General features: G+C 43.4%; 3 protein-coding genes across 3 annotated transcripts; 1 reads left to right on the forward strand and 2 right to left on the reverse strand.

Moving 5' to 3' along the window:
* The first annotated feature begins 7,100 nt into the window (after positions 1 to 7,100).
* LOC125545088 (histone-lysine N-methyltransferase, H3 lysine-9 specific SUVH1-like) lies at positions 7,101 to 10,899 on the forward strand. The gene is made up of 3 exons (XM_048708951.1): positions 7,101 to 7,234; positions 7,677 to 9,986; positions 10,558 to 10,899. Exon 2 carries the CDS (start codon positions 7,700 to 7,702, stop codon positions 9,935 to 9,937), a length of 2,238 nt encoding a protein of 745 aa, XP_048564908.1. The 5' UTR covers positions 7,101 to 7,234; positions 7,677 to 7,699; the 3' UTR covers positions 9,938 to 9,986; positions 10,558 to 10,899.
* Positions 10,900 to 11,430: 531 nt separating this feature from the next.
* On the reverse strand, positions 11,431 to 16,015 carry LOC125545089 (probable arabinosyltransferase ARAD1). The gene is made up of 8 exons (XM_048708952.1): positions 15,521 to 16,015; positions 14,428 to 14,601; positions 13,949 to 14,106; positions 13,705 to 13,852; positions 13,332 to 13,586; positions 12,362 to 12,472; positions 12,023 to 12,091; positions 11,431 to 11,811 (listed from the first exon to the last, which is right to left on the reverse strand). The coding sequence occupies exons 1-8, from the start codon at positions 15,971 to 15,973 to the stop codon at positions 11,692 to 11,694; spliced, it is 1,488 nt and encodes a 495-aa protein (XP_048564909.1). The 5' UTR covers positions 15,974 to 16,015; the 3' UTR covers positions 11,431 to 11,691.
* A 454-nt stretch (positions 16,016 to 16,469) lies between these two features.
* On the reverse strand, positions 16,470 to 17,911 carry LOC125548735 (NAC domain-containing protein 2-like). The gene is made up of 3 exons (XM_048712284.1): positions 17,707 to 17,911; positions 17,263 to 17,582; positions 16,470 to 17,141 (listed from the first exon to the last, which is right to left on the reverse strand). Exons 1-3 carry the CDS (start codon positions 17,909 to 17,911, stop codon positions 16,470 to 16,472), a joined length of 1,197 nt encoding a protein of 398 aa, XP_048568241.1.
* Between the last annotated feature and the right edge of the window lie 9,988 nt (positions 17,912 to 27,899).

Below are 27,899 nucleotides of genomic sequence, written 5' to 3' on the forward strand. Positions count from 1 at the left end.
AACTCAAATATTCTCCTCCACGATCAGATCGTAGAAACTTTATTTTCTTGTTACGATGATTTTCAACTTCACTCTGAAATTCTTTGAACTTTTCAAATGTTTCAGACTTATGCTTCATTAAGTAGATATACCCATATCTGCTTAAATCATCTGTGAAGGTGAGAAAATAACGATATCCGCCACGAGCCTCAATATTCATCGGACCACATACATTTGTATGTATGATTTCCAACAAATATGTTGCTCTCTCCATAGTACCGGAGAACGGCATTTTAGTCATCTTGCCCATGAGGCATGGTTCGCAAGTACCAAGTGATTCATAATCAAGTGGTTCCAAAAGTCCATCAGTATGGAGTTTCTTCATGCGCTTTATACCGATATGACCTAAACGGCGGTGCCACAAATAAGTTGCACTATCATTATCAACTCTGCATCTTTTGGCTTCAACATTATGAATATGTGTATCACTACTATCGAGATTCATCAAAAATAGACCACTCTTCAAGGATGCATGACCATAAAAGATATTACTCATATAAATAGAACAACCATTATTCTCTGATTTAAATGAATAACCATCTCACATCATGCTCAACGCTGGCACCAGATAACAATTATTTAGGTCTAATACTAATCCCGAAGGTAGATGTAGAGGTAGTGTGCCTACCGCGATCACATCGACTTTGGAACCATTTCCCACGCGCATCGTCACCTCGTCCTTTGCCAGTGTTCGCTTAATCCGTAGTCCCTGTTTCGAGTTGCAAATATTAGCAACAGAACCAGTATCAAATACCCAGGTGCTACTGCGAGCTCTAGTAAGGTACACATCAATAACATGTATATCACATATACCTTTGTTCACCTTGCCTTCCTTCTTATCCGCCAAATACTTGGGGCAGTTCCGCTTCCAGTGACCAGTCTGCTTGCAGTAAAAGCACTCAGTGTCAGGCTTAGGTCCAGACTTGGGTTTCTTCTCCTGAGCAGCAACTTGTTTGTTGTTCTTCTTGAAGTTCCCCTTCTTCTTCCCTTTACCCTTTTTCTTGAAACTGGTGGTCTTATTGACCATCAACACTTGATGCTCCTTCTTGATTTCTACCTCCGCAGCTTTTAGCATTGCGAAGAGCTCGGGAATTGTCTTATTCATCCCTTGCAGATTATAGTTCATCATGAAGCTTTTGTAGCTTGGTGGCAGTGATTGAAGAACTCTGTCAATGACACTATCAACCGGAAGATTAACTCCCAGCTGAGTCAAGTGATTATGGTACCCAGACATTCTGAGTATATGCTCACTGACAGAACTATTCTCCTCCATCTTGCAGCAGTAGAACTTATTGGAGACTTCATATCTCTCAATCCGGGCATTTGCTTGAAATATTAACTTCAACTCCTAGAACATCTCATATGCTCCATGACGTTCAAAACGTCGTTGAAGTCCCGGTTCTAAGCTGTAAAGCATGGCACACTGAACTATCGAGTAGTCATCAGCTTTGCTCTGTCAGGCGTTCTTAACCTCTGCAGTTGCATCAGCAGCAGGCTTGGCACTCAGCGGTGCTTCCAGGACGTAATTCTTCTGAGCAGCAATGAGGATAATCCTCAAGTTACGGACCCAGTCCGTGTAATTGCTACCATCATCTTTCAACTTTGCTTTCTCAAGGAACGCATTAAAATTCAACGGAACAACGGCACGGGCCATCTATCTACAATCAAACATAGACAAGCAAGATACTATCAGGTACTAAGTTCATGATAAATTTAAGTTCAATTAATCATATTACTTAAGAACTCCCACTTAGAAAGACATCCTCTAATCTTCTAAGTGATCACGTGATCCAAATCAACTAAACCATAACCGATCATCACGTGAAATGGAGTAGTTTTCAATGGTGAACATCACTATGTTGATCATATCTACTATATGATTCACGCTCGACCTTTCGGTCTCAGTGTTCCGAGGCCATATCTGCATATGCTAGGCTCGTCAAGTTTAACCTGAGTATTCTGCGTGTGCAAAACTGGCTTGCACCCGTTGTAGATGGACGTAGAGCTTATCACACCCGATCATCATGTGGTGTCTGGGCACGACGAACTTTGGCAACAGTGCATACTCAAGGATAACACTTTTATCTTGAAATTTAGTGAGAGATCATCTTATAATGCTACCATCAATCAAAGCAAGATAAGATGCATAAGAGATAAACATCACATGCAATCAATATAAGTGATATGATATGGCCATCATCATCTTGTGCTTGTGATCTCCATCTCCGAAGCACTGTCATGATCACCATCGTCACCGGCGCGACACCTTGATCTCCATCGTAGCATCATTGTCGTCTCACCAATCTTATGCTTCCACGAATATCACTACCGCTTAGTGATAAAGTAAAGCATTACAGGGCGATTGCATTGCATACAATAAAGCGACAACCATGTGGCTCCTGCCAGTTGCCGATAACTCGGTTACAAAACATGATCATCTCATACAATAAAATTTAGCATCATGTCTTGGCCATATCACATCACAACATGCCCTGTAAAAACAAGTTAGACGTCCTCTACTTTGTTGTTGCAATTTTTACGTGGCTGCTACGGGCTTAGCAAGAACCGTTCTTACCTACGCATCAAAACCACAACGATAGTTTGTCAAGTTGGTGTTGTTTTAACCTTCGCAAGGACCGGGCGTAGCCACACTCGGTTCAACTAAAGTTGGAGAAACTGACACCCGCCAGCCACCTGTGTGCAAATCACGTCGGTAGAACCAGTCTCGCGTAAGCGTATGCGTAATGTCGGTCCGGGCCGCTTCATCCAACAATATCGCCGAACCAAAGTATGACATGCTGGTAAGCAGTATGACTTATATCGCCCACAACTCACTTGTGTTCTACTCGTGCATATGACATCTACGCATAAAACATGGCTCTGATACCACTGTTGGGAATGTAGTAATTTCAAAAAAATTCCTACGCACACGCAAGATCATGGTGATGCATAGCAATGAGAGGGGAGAGTGTTGTCTACGTACCCTCGTAGACCGAAAGCGGAAGCGTTAGCACAACGCGGTTGATGTAGTCGTACGTCTTCACGATCCGACCGATCAAGTACCGAAGGTACGGCACCTCCGAGTTCAGCACACGTTCAGCCCGATGACGTCCCTCGAACTCCTATCTAGCTGAGTGTTGAGGGAGAGTTTCGTCAGCACGACGGCGTGGTGACGATGTTCATGTTCTACCGACGCAGGGCTTCGCCTAAGCACCGCTACAGTATTATCGAGGTGGACTATGATGGAGGGGGGCACCGCACACGGCTAAAAGATCAAACAGATCAATTGTTGTGTCTATGGGGTGCCCCCTTGCCCCTGTATATAAAGGAGCAAGGGGGGTGCGGCCGGCCAGGGAGGAGGCGCGCCAGGAGGAGTCCTACTCCCACCGGGAGTAGGACTGGTGGGAGTAGGACTCCCCCCATTTCCTAGTTGGATTAGGACTTGGGAGGGGGAAAGAGTGGAGGAGAAGAAGGAAGGGGGGTGCCCCCCCCCCTCTCCTTGTCCTATTCGGACTGGGGAGGGGGGCGTGCGGCCCAGCCCTAGTCGCCTCTCCTCTCTTCCACCTAGGCCCACTAAGGCCCATTAAGTCCCCGCGGTAACCTCCCGGTACTCCGGTAAAATCCCGATTTCACCCGGAACACTTCCGATATCCAAACATAGGCTTCCAATATATCAATCTTCATGTCTCGACCATTTTGAGACTCCTCGTCATGTCCGGGATCACATCCGGGACTCCGAACAACCTTCGGTACATCAAATCATATAAACTCATAATACAACCATCATCGAAACTTTAAGCGTGCGGACCCTACGGGTTCGAGAACTATGTAGACATGACCGAGACATGTCTCCGGTCAATAACCAATAGCAGAACTTGGATGTTCATATTGGCTCCCACATATTTTACGAAGATCTTTATCGGTCAAACCGCATAACAACATACGTTGTTCCCTTTGTCATCGGTATGTTACTTGCCCGAGATTCGATCGTCGTTATCTCAATACCTAGTTCAATCTCGTTACCGGCAAGTCTCTTTACTCGTTCCGTAATACATCATCCCGCAACTAACTCATTAGTTGCAATGCTTGCAAGGCTTAAGTGATGTGCATTACCGAGAGGGCCCAGAGATACCTCTCCGACAATCGGAGTGACAAATCCTAATCTTGAAATACGCCAACCCAACAAGTACCTTTGGAGACACCTGTAGAGCACCTTTATAATCACCCGGTTACGTTGTGACGTTTGGTAGCACACAAAGTGTTCCTCCGGTAAACGGGAGTTGCATAATCTCATAGTCATAGGAACATGTATAAGTCATGAAGAAAGCAATAGTAGAATACTAAACAATCGTGTGCTAAGCTAACGGAATGAGTCATGTCAATCACATCATTCTCCTAATGATGTGACCCGTTTAATCAAATGACAACTCATGTCTATGGTTAGGAAACATAACCATCTTTGATCAACGAGCTAGTCAAGTAGAGGCATACTAGTGACAATCTGTTTGTCTATGTATTCACACATGTATTATGTTTCCGGTTAATACAATTCTAGCATGAATAATAAACATTTATCATGATATAAGGAAATAAATAATAACTTTATTATTGCCTCTAGGGCATATTTCCTTCAGGAAACTCACATGCAGCTGTAAAATGATTTGATTGAGTATATGTGGGCTCATGTTGGCAACTAATAGATATATCTTTTTTCACATGTATTTGAGACAATTTAATTTTTATTCGGCTTGTAAAACTATGCTTAATTCATTTGGTTGTGAAACTATGTTTCATTTGGTTCTGAAACTATACTATTTATATATGTTTTTTATATGTTTGCATGTGAAATAATGCAAAATGTGTGCATATCTTCTATATCTAAATAGCTGGCCCCCACTAACTATTTCTTTCAACATGCAAGCATGCCACATCATTGCACAACAGGCATGAGAAAAGGTCCACCCCACTATCATATGTCTCTCAACATGCAAGCATGCCACTTCATCATGACATGCATGAAAAAAAGACTTATCTCAACATGTAACATACATGAGGTTTTCATTCTATTATGCTATATACATTTAATAAACATTTTACAACTATATAGTAATCAAGCACAATAAATTATATATATTTTTATTGTTAGCCTTTTATATTATTACTTTAAATATTCATGTTTCATACAACGAGTCACATTGAAATATGTTGCAAAATATTCCCGCAACAACGTGCGGGATATCATCTAGTTATTAAAAAAGGACGGCCAGCCGGCCACGCCAACAAATATGGGTCAGCGGATTGGACGCAGTATCGACCCAAATAATAAACAGGACGGACGTCGAGCGGACGGCCGACCCAGACGAACAAAAGACAGACAAAAGCACCGTCCGTTTGAATAAGCGTGCTAGAATTGCTCTAAGAGATCAACTAGTTCTAGCCATCTATCAAACAAAACCACGTCCACAAATCCCATGGAAGTAAGACATTGTGTGGCACAATCCCAAACATGCACAACAGAAACATGTTTGCAAATCTAAAATATCTCCCATCATTGTGTTTTAAGGCGACAACCCCCTAGCAAAATATCATGCTAGGTAATTATAAAATAATCATTTTCCAATCTTCTATTTATAAAAATATCCTAAGGCGGAAATGGACCAATTAGACATTTCTAAAGGAGGACCAATCTTATTTTTAGACCAAAGTATATTAAGCATGTCAGAGCATCTATAGCCAAATCCGGCCCCTCAAATGCCCGAGGGCGCGTCCACGGGCACTGGCTGGTCATGCCTCAAATTTTCACAGTTGCAGACGAACATCTCATACTAAATTCTTAAATCCATACAAAGACATGCAAACTAAAAGACTCCAGAATGGCCTGCTGCTCCGCCATCTCGTTGGACTGGGCGATGGCGAACTCCATCTCCGCCTGCTCCATGTTGAAGCCCGACATCTGCTGCTCCAGCAACTCCGGCTCCTGTTGCTCCACCTCTTCCACCTCCTCCACCTTCATTAAAGCCATCTCCTCCTTCTCCTCTTCCTCCGGCTGCTCCTCCTCCTCCTTCGGCTTCGGCGAGTCCGGAGGCAGCACGACAGCAATGCGGGCGGCGCGCGCGGCTTGCCTCGCCCGGATCTCCTGTTGGATCTCGGCGCGGCGCTCCGGCGTCAGCATTGGCGTAGTAGGTAATCTTCCTCCGGACCATGGCGGAGTGCCAGAGTATGGGCGGAGCTCGGACCATGGGCAGAGCGCCGGAGCGAGAGAGGGAGGAGGTGCATGGGCTCAGACTGGCGGCGCGAAGAGGGGAGAGGTGGATGTGTTAGGGTTGTGGGACGCCGGCCGACTTAAATAGCTGGGTTTGGTCTTGGGCCGCGAGCCGGAGCGGCGCCACGCGACATTCACATCGAGGCGATAAACGCGGCGTCCGTCGGACCGCCGGGTTTTCGGGCGTTTTCCCATGGGACCCCTCTGTCAGTCCGACATGGCGGGTGGCCCCATATCCGCCTCATATTTGGGTTAGATATGATGGTGCCGGTCAGCCCGCGCGTATGAGAACCGTTTGAGGCGTCCGTCTGGATAAATAAATGTGACCGGTCAACCCGCCCGAGCGTATGAGGCGGGTTTGAGGCGCCCGAGTGTAGATGCTCTCGGTACCATATATGAAGTCAAAAAATTTCTGCCAATTCTTATCACCACCAGAAAATTATCGTTTACCCCAAGAACCTAACATGCCGCCAAATTTGGTCATCACGAAATTGAGCGAGTATTGTACTTCCTCTGTTCACTTTTATAAAACCTTAAAGACATTTCAGACAATGTATAAAATAGCCCATTTTAAGTTGTCTGAAATGACTTACAAAAGTGATCGGAGGAAGTACATAAATCCGTTGCAGATGCTCTAAAAACACACGCGCGAAAAGCAAGCAACGCCGTTCGGTGTTGGGTACCATCGCATCTGAAGCGTCGGTTCTCTGATCCGACGGGCGAGAGGAAACCAGTGGCGACCCTCCGCCGCGCCTCTTGGGTAGTATAGCACTACTAGTGGGACAGGCCCAGAGCAGGCGAACCATCCTCTCCCACAGACCACACTGCTCCCACCAAATTTCCCCTCCCCCTGCCCGAAGTTGAACAGAGCAGCCGCTGTCCGCCCCCATGGCTCCCTCCGTCCCCTAGAATCAGCTCCGGATACTCGCCAAGGTGAGCTCTTCTCCACTCGAGCTGCGAATCTGCACATGGTTTGCGATTTCTTCGAGTGTTGCGCTGGTTCGCGGGGGCGGAGTTCGTGGGATCTCTCTCCCCCCGCCACCCACAAAACCCCAGCTTTCGAGAGCCCGGCTGGCGGGTCACCCCGACCGGCGGCCGGGTTGGGGCTTGCTCGCCGGCGGCGCGTCCTAGGGTTTCCGTCGACAATCCTGGGCATTTTTACTGCTGCTTGCTCGATTGCCATCCGTTTGCTCGCGGAATCGATGTCGATTATCATCTATATTTTGTTTTGGTTTTGCTCCTGGTTGGTTCGATTCTTGCATTTCGAACTACTGTGGCCCGTCAGGAAACCTAAAGTTAGAAACTTTATTACATTTCCACGCAGCTACGCCGATGTGCTATGTCATGGACACTAACAATGCTTTGCTTGATGCAGGGATCCAGCTGCTGCGAGCCGTCATGGACCGGACATCGAATTTCATGCCTACTCCTGATCAGGATGTCCTCGATATCCAGCCCCTGAGGACTTTGGCTCCCATGTTCCCTGCGCCCCTGGGGGTCAACACGTTTAACGTGCCCAACACCACCCCACCATTGATATTTGTCACTTCAGCTGGGCAGTTTCCAGGGGGGTTTGGTGCTCCCGGCCATCCTGCTTTCACGTCATTCGCGGCCGCTTTCGGTGCTCAAGATGCTTATGGAGGGCAGCCTGCCTCTTCCCGTGGCCAGGATGCCGGTAGAGGGCAACCTGCATCTTCTCGTGGTCAGGATGCCGGTGGAGGCCGGGCTACCACCTTTGCTGATAAGTATGCTGCTAATGGAGGCCAGACTGCTGCTAATGGGGCTACAAACCTTGGCGCCAGCGCTGACAACCCAATTGATGTCATCCCTATATCAGCTTACAGGCCGACACCGCCACCTGTTATACCACTGGATGACGATGACGATGACAATGAGCATTTCACTGGCAACCAGACGTCAGCATCTGGGCGGAAGATCAAGAGGCCGTCCCACCTAACTGGATATAAGATGAGCGGCGGTTTGGGCAGTGATGACAACAATGGTGTGAAGACCAAACGCAACAAATCCTTTCACAGGAAGGCTGGTGCTGACAATGAGTTTACCTCGGTGCCCCTTTCATCCAGCAATCCCAGGGAAGTTGTGGAAGAGGTTCTCATGAACTTCGAGGCCCTGCGGCGTAGACATCTTCAATTGGATCAGGCACAAGAGAGTACCAAACGCCCAGACCTTAAGATTGGTGCCACGATGATGGCCTGTAATCTTAGGGCTAACATCGGTAAGAGGATTGGAGTTGTTCCTGGAATCGAGATAGGGGATATTTTCTACTTCAGGATGGAGCTATGCATTATTGGCTTGCATACTCCTACCATGGCTGGAATTGATTATATGACCCACACATTTGGTGATAAGGGTGATGATTCTGTAGCAGTATGTATTGTCGCTGCAGGTGTTTATGAGAATGAAGATGATGCTACAGACGCACTAGTCTACAGCGGTTCAGGAGGTAGTAGCAAGAACAATGAGGAGATGCATGACCAGAAGCTTGAGAGGGGTAACCTTGCTCTTCAGATGAGCCTGTCGAGAAAGAATGTGATCCGGGTTGTACGGGGATTTAAAGATCCAGGTAGCTTGGGTGGGAAGGTTTATATGTATGATGGCCTCTATAAGATCCATGAGTCCTGGAAGGAGAGAACAAAGACTGGGATCAATTGCTTCAAGTACAAGCTGCTGAGGGAGCCAGGACAACCCGAGGGAATGTCAATCTGGAAGATGTCCCGGAAATGGGTAGAGAATCCAGCAACTAGAGGCAGAGTTCTACACCCTGATCTATCATCTGGTACTGAAAATCTTCCGGTGTGTCTTGTCAATGATGTTGACAGTGAGAAAGGACCAGGCCTTTTCACCTATATTACCCAGGTCAAATACCCAAAGCCACTAAGTTCTATGAAACCATTACAGGGTTGTTCATGCCTCAATGCTTGTCTGCCCAGTGATACCGATTGTGATTGTGCAGAGTTTAATGGAGGTAATTTACCTTATAGTTCAACAGGATTGCTTGTATGCCGCAAGAATAGGCTATATGAATGTGGTGAATCTTGCCAGTGTTCAGTTAACTGCCGTAACAGGGTGACACAGAAGGGGATTAGGGTTCACTTTGAGATCTTTAGGACAGGAAATCGAGGCTGGGGTCTTCGTTCATGGGATCCTATACGGGCTGGCTCATTTATCTGCGAGTATGTTGGCGAGGTTATTGATGAGAGTAAAAGGAATTTGGATGGTGAAGATGAAGATGATTACCTTTTTCAGACTGTGCGTCCTGGTGAGAAGACATTAAAATGGGATTATGTACCTGAACAGATGGGGGAGCAAGTCACAAATAATTCAGCTGATACTTTTGAGCCACTGCCCATCAAGATAAGCGCAAAGAAAATGGGAAACATCTCACGTTTCATGAATCATAGTTGCTCCCCTAACGCCTTCTGGCAGCCAGTTCAGTTTGACCATGGAGATGACGGTCACCCACATATCATGTTCTTTGCGCTAAAGCACATCCCTCCCATGACAGAGCTGACTTATGACTATGGTGAGATTGGAGCTGATTCTGGTGGTATAGGTTCTCCTGGAGCTAAGAGATGCCTTTGTGGATCCTCAAATTGCCGGGGCTATTTCTGCTGATTATGGAAGATGTGCATTCTGCTTATCAACATGCCAATCTATCTGTTAGGTAAAAACAGTCTTCACCTGAATGCCATTCTCAGCATTGAGCATCATGCATACATCTAACTACTCTTTGCTGTTGGACATCCCTACTTGTCATGCATATTTACATGCATCTGGTTCGTATTCGATAAGCAAGCAACTAGTTGGATGTTTGTGCTTTATCTTCGCTGTAGCTGTAATACTTGTGCTTCCACAGAAACTGTGTTAAGAGTGTTGCATGTAGGAATGCATACAAGAACAATGTTATTCCTGTCCAGTGTCTTAAGAAATTCTCAGCTTCTCTATTAAGAACGAACAATGTAATTCCTGTCTAGTGTCTTGAGAAATTTTCAGCTTCTCTGTTAAGAACTCGAGACATTTCATGGTCCAGTTTTTCTTGCTACAAATTATTTTGGGTCAGGTATTTATGATAATATGTCGATGTATTTCATATCCTGCTTAGGATTACTCTATTAACAAATTCTTACACCATAAACTTGCAGCTGTTGCTTTACTTGTGTAATAATAGTTTCTGATGTTTGTAAACTAGCCCGCCTCGACTTTCTGTGAACCTAACTTGTGCTAGTCCTTTGCAGATCATTTTTTGGCCGTTCTGGTGGTACCTAGAAGAAGGGAAGTGTGCTGAAGTCTGACAGAGGTAGGAGCTTCTAAGATGGCTCCCCTCATGACTGCGCCGTAGTGGAGATAGTAGACTTATGTCAAGCTCTGCAATGCCCATTGTCACACAAGGACAAAGTAGCTTCTTGTGATTCTGTGACCGTAGGCCTTGTGAGGTCAATTTTGTATGATAACCTTAGTATTTTGGTCAAGTCGAACCAAAACTCTTAGCGACCAATATGCCTATTGCGCCATTGTCGAGTATGTTCAGACCAGTGGGCTGGCTTTAAAAACTTGAATTTCCTGCCACAGTTGTTCTATGTTGAGTTCTGTTTGGATTTATATATGCTACAAAAGTTACACCTTTGAATCTTCACATTCAAAAGAAGTTTTCAATGGCATAACTTTTGTAGCATACAACTCATTTTTTGTTGATCAAATTCATGGCCAGAGACCTCATAAACCCAAACGGAGGGAGTAGAACTGGTTGAAATTTATGTGGTATGCATCGCCAGTTCTGTGGAAATTCCCTGATAATTGCTTTTTAATGTTTATAATAACTGCAAGGGTCTCTGGGCTATGAATAAGGTACTCCCTCCATTTTTAATTAGTTCATGTATTAGCTTTAGTCAAAGTCAAGCTTTGTAAACTTTGACAAAATTTATAAATAAAAATATTAACATATACAATAATAAATCAATACTATTATATTTATTATTGAATGTACCTTCACATCATATAGATTGTTATAGCAAATGTTTGTACTTTTTTCTATAAACTTGGTCAAACTTTACGAAGTTTGACTTCAGTCAACTCTAATATGCAGAGTAAATAAAAACGGAGGGAATACATCCACACCAGGATCTTTAGGCCTTGGGCCCTTGGCCATAAAAGCGATGTAGCACACTGCATATCTTAAAATTCTGAATTAATTCTCCAACTGGAGCATCACTTACAAACTAACGCTAGATTTGCATCACTTACAAACTAACGCTAGATTTTTCAAGTACAATTTACAAGGGAGTGTAGCAGCTGTGCAAAACTCATGCCAATGACAGGTAGAGAAGAGCTACTGCGATAAGTGAACTGGAAAACACAAAGAAAAAGCTGGTTCAGAGCATCCTCGTGGTGTTCCCGACTCTACACTCACATGTGCATACGCTTCTTGATTCTCTGACCACGCGCCGCGACCGCTGAATATGCAACTTGATGTTCACCAGCTTGCCAGCAATCTGCATTTCGGGCATGGAACGGATAAACTGTTATAGCGAAGATTACTGTATCTGTTAAGTCCCAACATTTACACAAGGAACGAAACTGCAGATAAAATAATTGGCCTTAAAAGTGTTGGGCTCACAACATTGAACCGATGTAGAAGCAGAAACACTTCTATTTCGCGAGTATAATAGGCTGAACAACTCTAGAAGAATGTCAGGGAATTACCATTCTCCATGTAAGGTCTTCTGGTCCAAGGGGCTGAGCAGGACTTGAATATAGAAAATGCTTCGAGTACTGTCAATGCACCACGAGTAAAAATAGTCAAGATGGGTCTTCCAAGAAACTTAAGGGTATATTTGGTCGGTGCCCAAAATCACCAAAATTGGCATTGCCCATACCAACTAACTAGCACACTCTAGTTTGTTTTTCTTGGCAACATTGTTCAAATCATGGGCAAGCATAACCTTCACTGAAATTTTGGCTAGCCAAACTTTTGGTAGTCTGAACTTGGGTTCAAACCAAGCATACCCTTAAATCGTATTTAGGTTTTAAATAAGAGCAAACCTTGAGAAGATTGGATTGCATCTCCCTGACTCTTTTGGCATCGATGCCTCTTAGGTACTTCACCAGCCAGCCAGGTTGCACAGCATCAGTTGATGAAACAAACAATGCTATCTGCACAATGAAGTAACAGGCAATTATTTCACACTACAAAAACTTGTGTCTCCAAATGCAGCAGACCAATGCCGATGACTAATGGTGAGGCAAAAATACATAATCATCATGCTACAATAAAAAATTAAAATTAAATCTTGATGGGATATAATATATGCATCTCCAATAGACTGAATGTATAAGCTTTTCGTGCATGCCCACACATGTGCACATCTATATAGACATCTTTACTATAGTTTACAATTGATTGATATTGCTCACGCACCATTTTTATAATTCATAGTGACCGATATCACCAACGCATCTTCTCGGTTTATCTCACAGTGCAAGTATATATACTCCCTCCGTTCCTAAATATTTGTCTTTCTAGAGATTTCAACAAGTGACTACATACGGAGCAAAATGAGTGAATCTACACTCTAAAATATGTCTATACATCCGTATGTGATAGTCCATTTGAAATCTCTAAAAAGACAAATATTTAGGAACGGAGGGAGTAGAAAATAAAATAATCCTTAGGTACAGTGATTTCATAGATACCGTGCCAACTTTTACACAAGCTTCAGAAACACTATTGATGCAGAGAAATTGGTATATGTCAAAAGATAGGTATCACTAATTCTACAACTGTCAGTGTCATTCAAACATAGAGCCCAGTCCTGTTACTTGTTAGTAACTCAGTAATATGGATATATTTGTTTGTTATTCATGAGATTCAACTAGAAAAATATCCTATTTTTTCAGGTAACCGGTAAAGTTTTGGAGCTCCGGTAAGATATATCAACAGTCTTTGCGAACCTTCATGCTTCAAATTATGGAGAATGTTAAGGCATGTTGTAGAACAATGGGTCAACTATACCTTACTGTAGTCAAGTATTCCTTCAAAAGGAAGCTCTAGTTCATCGCTGATTATAACTGGGATACATCCACTAACAATTGCATCAAACAGGCGAGCAGAAGATGGAGTGTCCCCAGCAGGATTCAAGCAAAAGAGAGACTTGCGCATGCCAGTCTGAGCTGCTACTTTCCCCTTAGCCCCAGCAGACCCTTCTTCTATGATTATGTCTTCTATGTTTTGTAATTCTGCCACAAGCTTACTGCGTATCTTCCCACCCTAACAAGGTCAACAAGATGGAAGATCAAAAGGCAAATAAGACAACAAAAAGTGGACTATCACATGCATATATAGATCTGATTTTGTCAAAAGCTTGAAATAGTAGCAAGAAACTTACAGCATTTCTTTTAAGTCTTCCTCGGAAAAACAGCAATGTACTTCTTTTAGATTGAGTTTCTGACACACACTTATAATCACAAAGGTCAACATTTGGGACATATGGAAGGATAACATCCTTTTCCAGATAAACTTGCCCAGGTTTATACCTGATATAAGGTGGAAACATGAGTTGTGTTGCTCAACTGATGTATGCAAGCAGCATAGAGGCAACGTGGCGAACAATGAAGGAATGAAGACCATACCAGTTCCCAGTAGAATCCATATCAGGTAGAAGCCACATTGCTTTCTTCACAAATCTTCGGACTGACTTAAAAGACCATGGGTGATGAACAGGAATAACATGATCTCTGCCTTCTGAACGTTGCCAAGCAGGTTGATCAGTCATCCACTTCAAAGCTTCCTAATTCCAGGGAAGTAATGGTAAGATCATCTTGGATGTAAATAGGGATGAACAGAACAATTAATAATTTGCTATCTGGACAGAGAGTTGGATATTTCCTAGTCAGGTGAACCCCCCAAAAAAACAATTACAGATAGTCATAGAGTATTGAGTTCACTCCATGGCGTGTGTTATTATGATTTCTGGTGTGATCCAGAAACGAATAAATTTTCTTAATAATTGATGTCAGGCAGATAGTCTGAAGAATCAAAGTTTAGCTTGGCCATATGTCCTACAACAAATACTAGCTAAAAAATTAAACCTTGAGAAATGCTCGCACACCCTATAAAGTGCCTTGCATTCTTGTTTCTCCAGCAAGAAGTAACTGATTGTTGTGAAAAATGGAACGTAGAAAATGTCTGCTTCTTCTTGCCGCTCAACCCTGATAACATTCTTCAAAAGTCTTTGTGATTCAGGAGCAATGAGATCAGCCCACAGCCAGTAGTCAATAGAATGCTGCATATTTGAATGGAGATCAATTTAGACAGTAAAACCAGACAAATGGTAAGTTCGAAATGCATAATGCTGCAATATTACTTAGTGTACAGATATTTAACAAAACTGTGTTGGTAAACTGATGTATTAATTTGTAACATCCAGAGAAGGTAGATCTAGACAGGCAGTGCACACACTTTTCATATTCCAGCCAATACTAGTGCGTGCTATCTCAGTTCACCGTTTCGGGCTATATGGAAACACGATATCAGCAAGAAGTAAACTATTTATATTTATTAATCCATTCCAGTAAGTGTTTTATGATCTCAAAAGAGATTGGAAGATCGTCAGCAAATGATAAGCATCCTTATGTTTGAATCTTGTAAGAATTGGCAAGTTTCTACATCTAGGACCAAGAGGACCAGTTTCAAGGTCCCCATATATCATCACAAGACAGAGATGCAAATCCCAATCTTCAATTTCTATGTTCAAGCTGTAAAATTAAATTGCTACATCGCAAAAACTACTTTATATAAGATCCAGTCGAGAAGCTTGTGGCATTACTTAGCAGCATTGGGTCACAAGAATACCACAGATACCGAGAAATCCTATAGCGGATCAGCACATATCTATGAGATCCAACATACTAGCATACAGCTCAACTCAGAAACACTTGAAATCTTCCGAACGCATCAGAGAACAGATTTATCACAGAGGAATATAGTAATGCTGCATTATACCACACTAATCCACCCATTTTCAACCAGCAACCAAGCTATCCGCATCAATGTACTCCATGTCTTCACCCCTGACAATTAAATGTCCCGCATTCTACAAACTAAAAGCTGTCTGCGGCCAAATCTGGGAACAAGGAGATCTCGCGGCATCATCAAAATAAAACGATGCGAGGTGATACAAATCGATCTCACCGCTCGCCCACCTGCTCGATGAGCCTGTGCACGGGGCTCCCGTTGGAGGTGAGGTTGGCGGTGTCGCGGTACGAGTCCCTGAACAGCCTGAGCAGGTCGTAGGTGAACTTGCGCGGCATCTCGTACACGTAGACCCTGAGCGGCGCGGGCGCCGCTGGCCACGCGCCCCGGGGGTCCCCGTACAGCCGGGCCTCCTCCTCGCTCCGGATCGCGGCGTCGAGATCCCCGGGCGCCGCGGAGGAGGCGGCGGGGTGGTGCGGGGAGTCGAGGAAGCGGTCGAGGGAGGCGACGAAGGAGGTGGTGGTGCTAGGGTTGGAGAGTGGGCTGGCGACGGGGCGCGGCGGCGAGGGGGAGAGGAGGAGGAAGTAGACGGCGGAGAAGACGAGGAGGGCGCCGACGGCGAGCAGGCAGCGGGAGGAGGCGCGGCGCGCGTGCGCGAGGGAGGGGAACTGCTTCCCCGCCATGGCTGGGGACTGTCGAGTGGGCCGCAAGTTGTGTTAAGCCGAGGCTTATGGTTTGAGCACACGAGATAAAAAAAACTAGTAGTACTACTGAAATTTGAACTTCTTTTTATTTTTGCGACTGTACTGAAGTTTGAACTTCTGGAGATAGAGGAATTTGTCAAACTCAATCTCGAAGTATATGACTCAAACGGCCCCTTGTGGTGATAATTAAAAAAAACATCACAAAAGGCATACTGAACCTTGCAAAATTGCTATGAGAATCCTACAGTTCAAAGATGCCTTGCTAATTAAAATCCAGCACAAGCACACCTAATTACCTAAACAGACCACCATTGTATCCATGTCATGAACTCTTAAATATGAACTGCTCCACTAGCAGCGAATAAGCACCTATTGTCAACAAAAAAATGTCCTACGGAAAACCCGAAACGCCAGGAGCTCCGGCAATTCGTCGAACAGGAGAGGGTTTATCTACAAATGTATGCATTGCACAGAATTAGTTTTGGCCGTCTGGCTTTGCACGCCCGGAGCTCTTCTTCACTGCCGCGTTGCCCTTCTTCCCGGCGTCGTCGCCGCTCGCCCTGGCGTGTTCTTTTCTCTTGCGAATCACCTTGGTGAGTTCATCAAGACCGCCGGCGGAGGAGGAGGGAAGATCAGTGACGACGTGCCGAGGCTGAGGATGATAAGCAGGTGGTTCCGACGGGATCTCCATCGGATCAGGGTCGCTGGGCGTTCGGAGCCGGCTGCCGGACGAATCAATATCGGTGCCCTCTGGATAATACAGGTTCCAGGCCCATGGATCAATCGTGAAGACATGGTCACGACTGTTCCCACTCGGCAAGGGCCCCAGATCAAGAGACTCGAACGGGTCGTCGTCGGCAGTCTTTTGGGGGTCGGAGCCGGAGCCGGATCGTCCGGCCTGGCTGTCGGCGGTGCTGTCCGACCAGTTGGCGCCGTTGCCTAAGAGGCCGGCAGGCGCCGTCACCTGCGCTTGCTGCGACGTGTCGGGGCTGGTGTCCGTCAGCGGCTCGTCGGCGAGCATCATCGATGACGGCTCGTGCTCCTCCTCCTCCACCACCTCGTCCGCCGGAGAAGCGCCGGGATCCTCCTCCTCCCCCTTCTTCTTCTCCGGCTTGCGCGTTATCCTGCACAGCACCCAGTCGTTGAGCTGCAAGCAAAACACACCATCAATGATCAAACACAGAGACGCTAGCTAGGTACCAAATTAGATGGGCATGCATGGCATGGCATGAGATGATGAGATGATGAGATGATGATCTATGGCTGACCAGCATGAAGTTGGAGCCGGACGAGACGGGCCTGTTGGAGTCGACGTCCACGAACTCGGTCATCTTCCACTCCGTCTTCTCTATCCGCTTCTTCTTGGAGTCGCCGCCATCGTCGCGGACGAACACCTCGTACGCCAGCGAGTTCCTGAACCCGATCGTCGCCTTCTCCTTCCCGTAGGTGACAGGCGTGTTCTTGCCCACCGACTTCCAGCGGCCCGTGTCGCCCGTGCTCCGGCTCGGCCGCCCCCCCTTGGCGTACTTGCGGCTCCTCTGCGTGAACACGTACCAGTAGTCCTCCACGCTCGGGCCCAGCCTCGTCGCTGCCAAAACCAAACCAATTTACACGGCCATCAAGAACTCAATCAAGAAGATCACGATCGATCGGAATCTTCTTGTCTTGGAGAGAAAAGACGGTGGGCATTGAGCAAGAAGCCAAGAACTCACTAAGATACTCGGGGTGCTCCGCGTACACGTCGTCGTCGCGCACGAGCGAGGTCGGGGGCGGATCGCCGCGCAGCTTGCTCCGGAGGTAGCAGAGGATGAGCTCCTGGTCGGTGGGGACGAACCGGACGCCGGGGACGTCCAGGTACGGGTACAGCGGCGCCTCGCCGGGCTGCTGCTGCGACGACGTTGACGCCTCCAGCAGCATGGCGGTGGACGACGTTGACGCGTCCATGGCGGGCGACGACGGGTGATCGCGGCCGGCACGTGCTAATGCTGTCGGAGCCGAGGACGTTAGGGGTTTGACGCCGCGCGCTCAGCTGCCCACAGCACGTACGGAACAAGATTCCTTTTCCGTAACTCAAACGATTTGCACGATTTATATAGCATACGAATACGATGATGGGTTTAGGGGGCTGTGGCCAGCCTGCCTGATGAGACGATGTACGGACCAAGATTCCTTTTCCGTAACGATTTCCTAGTTTTTTCTTGTTTTGAGTAAAAAACAAGAAAAGTTACCGACCATCTCGCCTCGTCGTCCACGTCGTCTATTGGGCCAGCCCGTGAACCACGCTCGCCTACGTCGCCTTGCTGCTGCAATCTCCCCCGGCTCATAATGTATGTAAGACGTTTTTTTGACACTACACTTGAGTCAAAAAATGTCCTACATTATGAGACGGAGGGAGTAGTTCCCTTTCCAAATACCCCCCAAAAAAGTACCTTTTCAAAATTCATTGTCACATTACTACAGTCAACATACACTTCAAAAATAAACCAGCTTATGTGCTGCTAAAACAATATGCAAAACTTTGAAAAACATTCACCAATATGAATATTGTTCACTTTGAAATTATTTGTGAATTCAAAAACAATTTTTGAATTTCTTAAAATTCCCAAATCCGAATGCAATTTTTTTCTCAAATTTTAAAAGTGTTCACGAATACCAAAAATGCTCCCTAATTCAAAATGTTTTTGGGAACTAGAAAAGATTTTGGTGAATTAAAAAATGCATAACTCTGAAGAAATGTTAATGAATTCAAAACATTTCACAAATTAAAAATAAGTTCATGAATTTGAAAACAGTTCACACATTTGCAAATTACTCATGAATTCACCAAAAGTACATGCATTGAAAAAAGATCCCTACATTCAAAAAATTTACATCTTTTGAAACAATTTTCTTGAATTTCATTAAATGGTCAATAATTCAGAAAATGTCCACGAATTTGAAAAATGAATCAAGAATAAATAAACCAGCCTATGTGTTATTAAAAATGTGCACGAGTTTGAAAGATATTGGTAAATATGAGAATTGTTAACTAGTTTGAAAATTATTTGCGAATGCAATTTCATGAATTTTAAAAATGTTTGTCAATGCAGTTTTTTACCATGATTTGAAAGAGATTCACGAAAATGAAAAATGCTCTCTAAATAAACAAAATCGGGAAGTTGAAAATAAAACCTCAAATTAAAAATAGGTCTGACAATTTAGCAAAAAAACTGACAAATTCAATATGCACAATTATCGAAAAAATTGATCATGAATTCAAAAAAGTTGATTAATTCAAAAGAACAATCGGGATATAATTTGTTTTCCTGAATTTCAAAAAATGTTTGTGAATTGAAAAAAAAATCCTTATTTTTCAAACGGTGTCTAATTAAGTTGTTCACGAACCTGAATTTTTTTTATAAAAACTAGTACTATGTTATTCCAAAAATGTTCTTGTATTTCGAAAGTACTAGTGAATATGAAAATAGCTTAAGAACTAAAAATTGCAAAAAAATAGTCACGAATTTTTAATATGATCAAGAATATGAAAAAAATCACACTAAAAAATCCGTGAATATGCAAAATGCAATCTCGTAGAAAAGTCTTCAATAATTTCAAAAGAAGATTCACAAATTTGTACTAATATTATAGACCTCAAAAATTGTTCGTGATTTAAAAAATACAAAATGTTCCCAAATTCAGAAAATATTTTAAAATTTGAAAATGTTTGTGAATTCAACAATTGTTCGCCAATATGAAAAGAACTGTGAATTCAAAAAAGACCTTAAATTTGAAAAATATTCTTTAATTCAAAATATGGTCACAAATTCCATATTGGTTTTGTTAATTTTGAAATGGTCGCTAATTCATAAAAGGTTCACAAATTTAAAAGGTATGAATGATTTTAAAAAAATCATAAATTCTAAACATGACGCAAATTTGAAAAGCAAGTGCTCAAAAAATCTTAAAAGTTCATGCATTTGAATGTTCAAATTTTGCAAAAACTATAGATTCAGAAAACGATGCAAAGTTTTAAAAATATTTGTGAATTTGAGAAAAAATATAAATTCAAAAAATCATAATTTCGAAATGCTTACTTATTTAAAAAGTCATAAATTTGAAAAACTATTTGTGATTTCCCAATATGTTTGGTGGTTCGAGCAAGTTTTGCAAATTTGGAAAATGTTTGTGAATTCGAATAAGTGTTCACCAATTTGAAAAGTCAAAATCTGATTGAAAGAAAAGAAACAATAAAAAAGAGGAAATACAAAACCAAAAAGAAAAGAACAAATACGTAAGTAGAAAAAATGGTTGGAAGCTTCCCAAAACTGATGGAAGCTTCCAAAACGATGCACACTACTACAGATCGTCATATTACCAACCCCTCGTCACTGACTGGCCACTTGCCACGCGTTAGTGATGTGCATCTATGCCTAGCAGCCACGACTTTTGTAATCGGTGATATCGAATTTTGGGCAAGGCAGGATAGTTATCGCACACAATATCAAATGGTCCGGTCACTGATGGTTCTTTCCTATTACCAAAATGGAGGGGTAGTTCTCACTGACCAGATGATATGTTTAGCGTGTCTCTGTTGATCAATTAAAGCTGACCCTTCGATTTCCCGCTTGTCACTGTTATTGTGTGTGTGACCTATTTTATTATCCAAGCATGTTGTTTGTCTCCATTTTGTAAAAAGTAAAAGTGATTGTACGAATGATCTAATCCTTTCATTGATTGAGAATCACATATTTATACAAGATTTGGGACGCATTGTGAAGGCGTCTATACAAAGAGGCGCCTGTACGGACAGATGCATCCGTACGACGCTTGGACACTAATAACCGCTAACTACGTTTCCTAATGACGATTCACTAAAGCCGCTTCGTTGATGTCGGTTCTCAACACTCCCCCTTGTACAACGTCTCTTCTTTTGATTCATCTTTGAAAGCTTCTTATATATTTATCATTCATCTCTTGAGAGTCTCCTCCAAAAACCCTGTGGGAAAAAATATGAGGAGAATGGTATAGATATGTTGCTAAAACTCCTTTAAACCCAGTGGGAAAAATAATAAGGAGAAAATGATGCAACATATAGAGATTATTGTCTCTCGATAACTCATATGAGAAAAACCTTCAAAGAAGGAGAAAATTATTAGTGAGTTAGAGAACAATAAACATGCTTTAGATACTTTCCTTTAAAAACCTTCATAGGAAAAATAGAAAGTATAGCATATAATCTTTATGAAGATATTTGCCTCATTAAAACATCATGAGAAAATTTTCAAAGAAACCCATAATGAAAAGAGTGCAATCAGATGTGCCATGAATTCATTATCTGCTGATAACTAAAAGGATTATATTTTCAGGAGATTTCTCCCCCTGAACTTTGCAAAACTCAAAGTCGTCTCATACCAATTCCATGAATGCATTTCTGGAATGTTGAATTTGGTAAAGACTCTGTGAATAAATCTGCTAGATTATCACATGATTTGGTTTGCAAAATATCAATTTCTCCATCTTTCTGTAATGAATGAGGAAAGAATAATTTAGGAGAAATATGTTTTGTGATATTACTTTTTATATAACCCATTTTCATTTGAGCAATGCAAGCTGCATTATCTTCATAGATAATAGTTGGTGATCCTAATGAACCAACACCACACGAAGTTTGAATGTGGTTAATCATCCTGCGAAGCCATACACATTCCTTTGATGCTTCAAATAATGCAATTATTTCAGAATGATTAGTGGAAGTTGCTACGAGAGTCTGTTTTGTGACTTTCATGAAAAAGCAGTTCCACCATATAAGAATACGAAACCTGTCTGTGACCTAGCATTGTGAGGATCAGATAAATAGCCAGCGTCAGTATATCCTACCATAGTCATATCTTGGTTTCTCTGATAGAATAAGCCAAGATCTTTTGTGCCATGTAAATATCTAAAGATATTCTTTACTCCTGTCCAATGACGTTTTGTTGGAGCAGCGCTATGTCTAGCTAGTAAATTTACCGCAAATGCAATATCAGGCCTGGTGCAATTTGCAAGGTACATTAGCGCACCAATAGCACTGAGATACGGGAACTCAGGTCCTAATATCTCTTCGTCGTCATCCCGAGGTCTAAAAGGATCTTTATTCATATCAAGGGATCTAACAACCATGGGTGTTTTGGTTGGATATGATTTATCCATATTAAATTTCTCCAAAACCTTTTGAATATAAGCAGGTTGGTATACTAAAATTCCTGAGGGAAGATGCTCAAGCTGTATGCCTAAGCAAAATTTGGTCTTTCCCAAATCTTTCATCTCAAATTACGTCATTAAATGATCGCGTGCTTCTTCTATATCATGTGTACTCCCAATGATATTGAGATCATCAATGTACACTGAGATGATGCAAAATCCATTTGAGGATTTCTTTATAAATACACAAGGGCAATCATCATTATTTGAGTATCCTTTCTGAATAAGAAACTCACTCAGTCGGTTATACCACATTCTACCCGACTGTTTTAAGCCATAGAGTGACTTTTGTAATTTTACACAATATGCGTTGCGATTTGCTTTTGGATTCGGCATTTTAAGTCCTTCAGGGACTTTCATATATATGTCCGATTTGAGTGACCCATATAAGTATGCTGTCACTACATCCATCAACTGCATAGATAAACTCATTTGTACTGCCATAGATATTATGTATCGAAACGTCATTCCACTCATAACAGGAGAGTATGTATCATCGTAATCGATGCCGGGTCTCTGCGTGAACCCTTGTGCTACAAGCCTCGCTTTGTATCTCACCACCTCATTGTTTTCATTCCTTTTCCGAACAAAAACCCATTTCGCTCCCACAGGGAAGACATTATGAGGAGTAGGTATTACTGAGGAAAATACCTCTCTTTTATTGAGCGAGCGCAGTTCTGTCTCAATTGCTTCCTTCCATTTAGGCCAATCAGGACGCTTGAGGCACTCCCTGATGGTCTTTGGTTCTGGATCCAGTTGAAGGGTTTCGGCAATTTCGGAGGCAAAATATATGTCGACAATTGTAGTCTCTCTGTTGTATGATTCTCCTGATTCTATATACTTTATGGAAATTTCTTTTATACCTTCAGACTCTATGTGATTTCCCACAACAATAGAGTCAAGGTGTTCCGATGTCCCAGCTATTATATTTGTATGCGCATTTATGCTGGGTTCTAGATGTTGAGCATCTGATTGGTGTCCTTCAACTTGAGGTTGAATTGCATTTACTGGTAGAGGATTTGATTTCCTCTGTTTCCGCGGAGGCTTTTGAGAAGCTATATTCCGGCTAACCAGATTTCTCCCCCTCTTACTCTCATTTGGGGTTTGAGTGGTTTTACTTGGTACCTCCACTCGTTCTGGTGCATTAACAGCGGGAATATGTGATTTAGTGACACCTTTATGACCAGTAAATGCATCTGGCAGGTTATTTGCAATGTGTTGCAAATCTATAATCCTCTGAACTTCAGTTTCAGATTCTATAGTACGTGGATCTAAGGACTGGATGCCTGTTACATTCCAATCGATTTCCTGGCATTCTTTGTGGTTTGATTCTCCCCCTAATGCCGGGAAATGGTCCTCATCAAAAATAGAATCAGCGTAGCGGGCAGTAAACAGGTCCCCTGTAAGAGGTTCAAGATATTTTATAATTGACGGAGAATTATAACCCACATAGATCCCTAGTTTTCTGTGGGCGCCCATGGTTGTACGCTGCGGTGGTGATATCGGTACGTATACTGCGCAACCGAATTTTCGCAGATGGGAAATACTTGGCTGAGTGCCACGTACTATCTGTATCGGGGAGGTTGAATGATATGCAGTTGGTCTGATTTGTATCAGATCGGCGGCGTGTAATACTGTATGTGCCCAACAAGATGCTGGTAAATTACAATTCTGTAATAGTGGTCGAGCAACTAATTTTACTCTTTTGATGAGAGATTCAGCCAAACCATTTTGAGTATGAACATATGGCACAGAATGTTCTAAATGAATGCCCATAGCCATGCAATAGTCATTGAATGCACGTGAAGAAAATTCAGCGGCATTATCCATTCGAATTGTTTTTATCCTATTTTCAGGATGATTTGCTCTTAATTTGATAATTTGAGCAATTATCTTGGCAAAAGCATGATTTCGTGTGGACAATAGACACACATGTGACCATCTAGTAGATGCATCTATGAGTACCATGAAATATCTAAAAGGTCCCGATAGTGGTTGAATTGGACCACATATATCTCCTTGAATGCGTTCAAGAAAATTAAGTGACTCATTTTTTACTTTAAGATAAGATGGTCTTATAATTAATTTCCCAGTTGCACATGCACATAAAATCTGATGATTTAGGGAAGTTTTTAGTTGGAAGGCTGTGACCAATAGAATTGTCAATAATTTTTCTCATCATCCCTATGCCAGGATGACCTAGGCGGTCATGCCAAGTCTTGAATTTATCAAGGTCTTGAAAAATTATTTTGTACGCAACATGTGGAACGGGTTTTGTATAACTGTAATATAATCCAGATGAAAGCGAGGGGAATTTCTCAAGAATTTGTTTCTCAGACCCAGTACTCTTTGTTAAAAGTAAATATTCAGAATTATTTTCAGAAATTGTTTCTAGATGGAAATTATTTGATCTGAGGTCTTTGAAACTTAGAAGGGTGCGTGTAGATTCAGGATACAAGAGTGCATCCTCAATTACAATTGTAGTACCCATAGGTAGAACGAGTGTGGCTCGTCCTGAACCAATAATCGAGGCATCGCGGCCGGCGATGGTCATAATATTCCCTTTTCTCTTAGTTAGAGTTTGGAAATATTTTATTTCCCTTAATATTATGTTAGTGGTACAACTGTCCACCAAACATAGTTCTTCTTCCATTGGATTATCTTCCCATAAAATCTTTTCTTGTCCTTCCCGGTGATGGTTCTATCTTACTTTTGGCAGAGCAGTGCTGATAACGTGTAAAAAGTAAAAGTGATTGTACGAATGATCTAATCCTTTCATTGATTGAGAATCACATATTTATACAAGATTTGGGACGCATTGTGAAGGCGTCTATACAAAGAGGCGCCTGTACGGACAGATGCGTCCGTACGACGCTTGGACACTAATAACCGCTAACTACGTTTCCTAACGACGATTCACTAAAGCCGCTTTGTTGATGTCGGTTCTCAACACATTTCACACACTCGTTGCCACCGCTAAGCCTCGCTCCCTTTAGTTCTCACTCTCTTCGGCTACGAACCGTCGCTCGCCTCCCTCATATCATCCATCCCTCCCGTTGTCGATCTGTGGCGTTGTGCCTCTAACATCACCGCGGTCACCAAGCGTGGGCACAGTCCAGACACCTTCGTGGTCGCTGATGAGTTTATTTTTACGCTCATCACACCTGAGTTTAAACTAATTTATTTCATAAAAAAATCAAGATATCCGATCTGATATTCGAATTAATGACTAATGAATGCAACGAAATTCAAAATCCTCTATTGGTATTGTTTCCACGAGAAAAATGGGCTATACATGGACTAAATCAAGTGCATATGTGGAAAGGAGCAAATAGGAGATGAAAATGATCAAGTGGGTGGCGTAGGAATCATTCTAGAGCGCAAGACGGCGTCTGGTACAAGCACACGTGCTCGTGCCAGCGGTCGTACGAGGCCCACGACTCTGTGGCGTCCAACCCTTCAACTTTCCTTAAATGGCCAGCACTAGAATCAGATTAGAACTACCGCCAGACCTCCATCTTCATCGCTAGTAGCATCCACAAACCCTAGCCACCATTTTCCCATCTCCATCGCAATAGCCTCCACCATCAGCATCACATAACACTTCACAAAGCCTTGCATTCCCCATCCACATCACCTACAAAGAGTAATCCCCGAGGCACTTACCTGACAAGTTTTATTAATTAGTTGTTGTTGCAAAAATTCTATTACTAACAAAAATAAGGGTGGGCAAATTTTCACAGATTACGAGTTGAAGTTGTGATATGATCAAGTCAACCAGATCCAAATCGCCCATAACCACGAAAACGACTATTCGAACAGATTTATCATGCAGCGTTACACCAACACGCGCGCCCATCAAAACCAGACATTGGCCCATTATAGGCATGAACCAGAAGTTTCGAAATGATACAACACTCCCCTAGCTACATCCAAGAACAGAAAAGCACCTACGAGTCGACATCCAACTTGAGACTCCGGTTGAAGCTTTGAATCGGTCTCAACCGCTTGTGCACGAGGACACATATTGGTTGTTTCCCCGAACTAAAGTCAACCGGCTTCCCCTAATTGAGATCAACCACCTAATGATTCCGATGTAAAGAAGCAAATATAGTACCAGCGTTGTGGCTGCTATAAAATCTGCAATTTCGTGTACCGGTTGCCACGGGGGGGGGGGCATTAAACACTCCCACATATGGTTAGCATGCTCATCATGTATCAGGTTCTCATGTGACGGTACAACATACTGGGGGTACCGACCTACCGGAAAGCCGATACCAGGCCCCTCCCCCGCAATATGCCTCCTTCAAAAAGACATGAACTTGTACTCCAAGACAAGTACCTATTATAGGGGGGGGGGGTAGAGGCCTCCCAAGTTGGCATTCAATCTTTTGCTATATTGTTAAATATCAAAATTTGATGGTCCAAAAGCATTGGTAGAACGGAAATTGTCTTCGGTAGGTAGTTTGTTTCCCTCCTCATTATAGGTTTTTGTCATTCATAGTCAATTGAGGAATTGATATGTGCAAGTCAGTGGTAAGAACCCTTCGACTAAATTGAAGATTCTTATGTGTGCAGGAAAATGAGAAAATCTTATTCATACAACTATAAGCAACTAACTGACAATTAGCTACATCTGTTGGGTCATCACTGATTTGTTTTGAGCTTGTTCATTCATATTTGTCCATTGATATATTTTGCAACAATATAGTTATTGGGGATATAACTATTTACGTAAGCCGCCCAGGAGGGGCCGGGTTACACAAAGAGAAGCCCATCTGAAGCCCAAGACCAAGACGTGAAGATGGCGGTTCAGTAAAGGGTCTAGTGGCCCACAGACGATTTATGGCCCATGGTGATAAACCGCCATGAGGGCGCGACTTGTATTGTAAGGTAGAAATAACTAGTCACCGAGCCGGACACTGTTTATGAGCCGGCCGGGACTCTGTAAGCCGTAGGGCGTCAGCCCGTGTATATAAGGGGACGACCCGCTGGCGGCTTAGGGACAGAAGAAACAAGAGATCGAGAACCGGGCATAGCGTATCTCGCTCCCTGGTCATCGAAACCTCAAGCAATTCCAACCCAACTAGACGTAGGCCTTCCTTCACCGTAAGGGGCTGAACTAGTATAAACCTCGCGTGTCCTTTGTCCCGGTTAACCCCTTTAAGCTTCCTAGTTGCGATGGCTCCACGATCAAGTCCTTGCAAGAGGACATCTTCCGTGACAATTCCACGACAGTTGGCGCCCACCGTGGGGCCAGCGCATGGTGGATTTGAGTTCTTGAAGGGCAGCTTCGAAGGGCTCAAGGGATACGCAGTTGGCCGGATGACCAAGAGTCGTCGCGGCAAGATCTACATCGACGATGAAGGCTGGGGCCCCGACGCCGGCTCAATTGAGTACGGCTATCGGGTCCCCTTTGGCGGAATTCACGTCTTCATCGGCCGGATTGGTGAGCCGGGCCCTGAGCCGGACAGCTGCACCGACCTCGTCGAGACGGCTCAGCGTGCGAAACCCGCCCGAGCTCAACCCGTCGTGAAGCGTGCCTTTGTGGGTTGCATCCATGAAGGTGAACTTCCTGAAGGATCTGAAGGTGATGGTGAGCCGGCCGTCCTCTCTGACGGTGATTCGTCCGCCGGCTCAACAGATTCGCTGTATCAAGTTCAAGATGGTGTGCTTGGGGGCT

Source organism: Triticum urartu, chromosome 3 (genome assembly GCF_003073215.2).
Source record: "Triticum urartu cultivar G1812 chromosome 3, Tu2.1, whole genome shotgun sequence".
Lineage (NCBI taxonomy): Eukaryota > Viridiplantae > Streptophyta > Magnoliopsida > Poales > Poaceae > Triticum > Triticum urartu.

Bases quoted from the DNA above. Each gene is read 5' to 3' on its own strand.
- LOC125548735 (XM_048712284.1), bottom strand. From the start codon at position 17,911: ATGCTGCTGGAGGCGTCAACGTCGTCGCAGCAGCAGCCCGGCGAGGCG. The intron at 17,583-17,706 runs GTGAGTTCTTGG...TGGTTTTGGCAG, and splicing joins GGAGCACCCCGAGTATCTTA to CGACGAGGCTGGGCCCGAGC. The intron at 17,142-17,262 runs GTCAGCCATAGA...TTTTGCTTGCAG, and splicing joins CCGGCTCCAACTTCATGCTG to CTCAACGACTGGGTGCTGTG.
- LOC125545089 (XM_048708952.1), bottom strand. From the start codon at position 15,973: ATGGCGGGGAAGCAGTTCCCCTCCCTCGCGCACGCGCGCCGCGCCTCC. The intron at 12,092-12,361 runs GTTTGCTCTTAT...GTGCATTGACAG, and splicing joins TGCAATCCAATCTTCTCAAG to TACTCGAAGCATTTTCTATA. The intron at 11,812-12,022 runs GTAATTCCCTGA...CCCGAAATGCAG, and splicing joins AAGACCTTACATGGAGAATG to ATTGCTGGCAAGCTGGTGAA.
- LOC125545088 (XM_048708951.1), top strand. From the start codon at position 7,700: ATGGACCGGACATCGAATTTCATGCCTACTCCTGATCAGGATGTCCTC.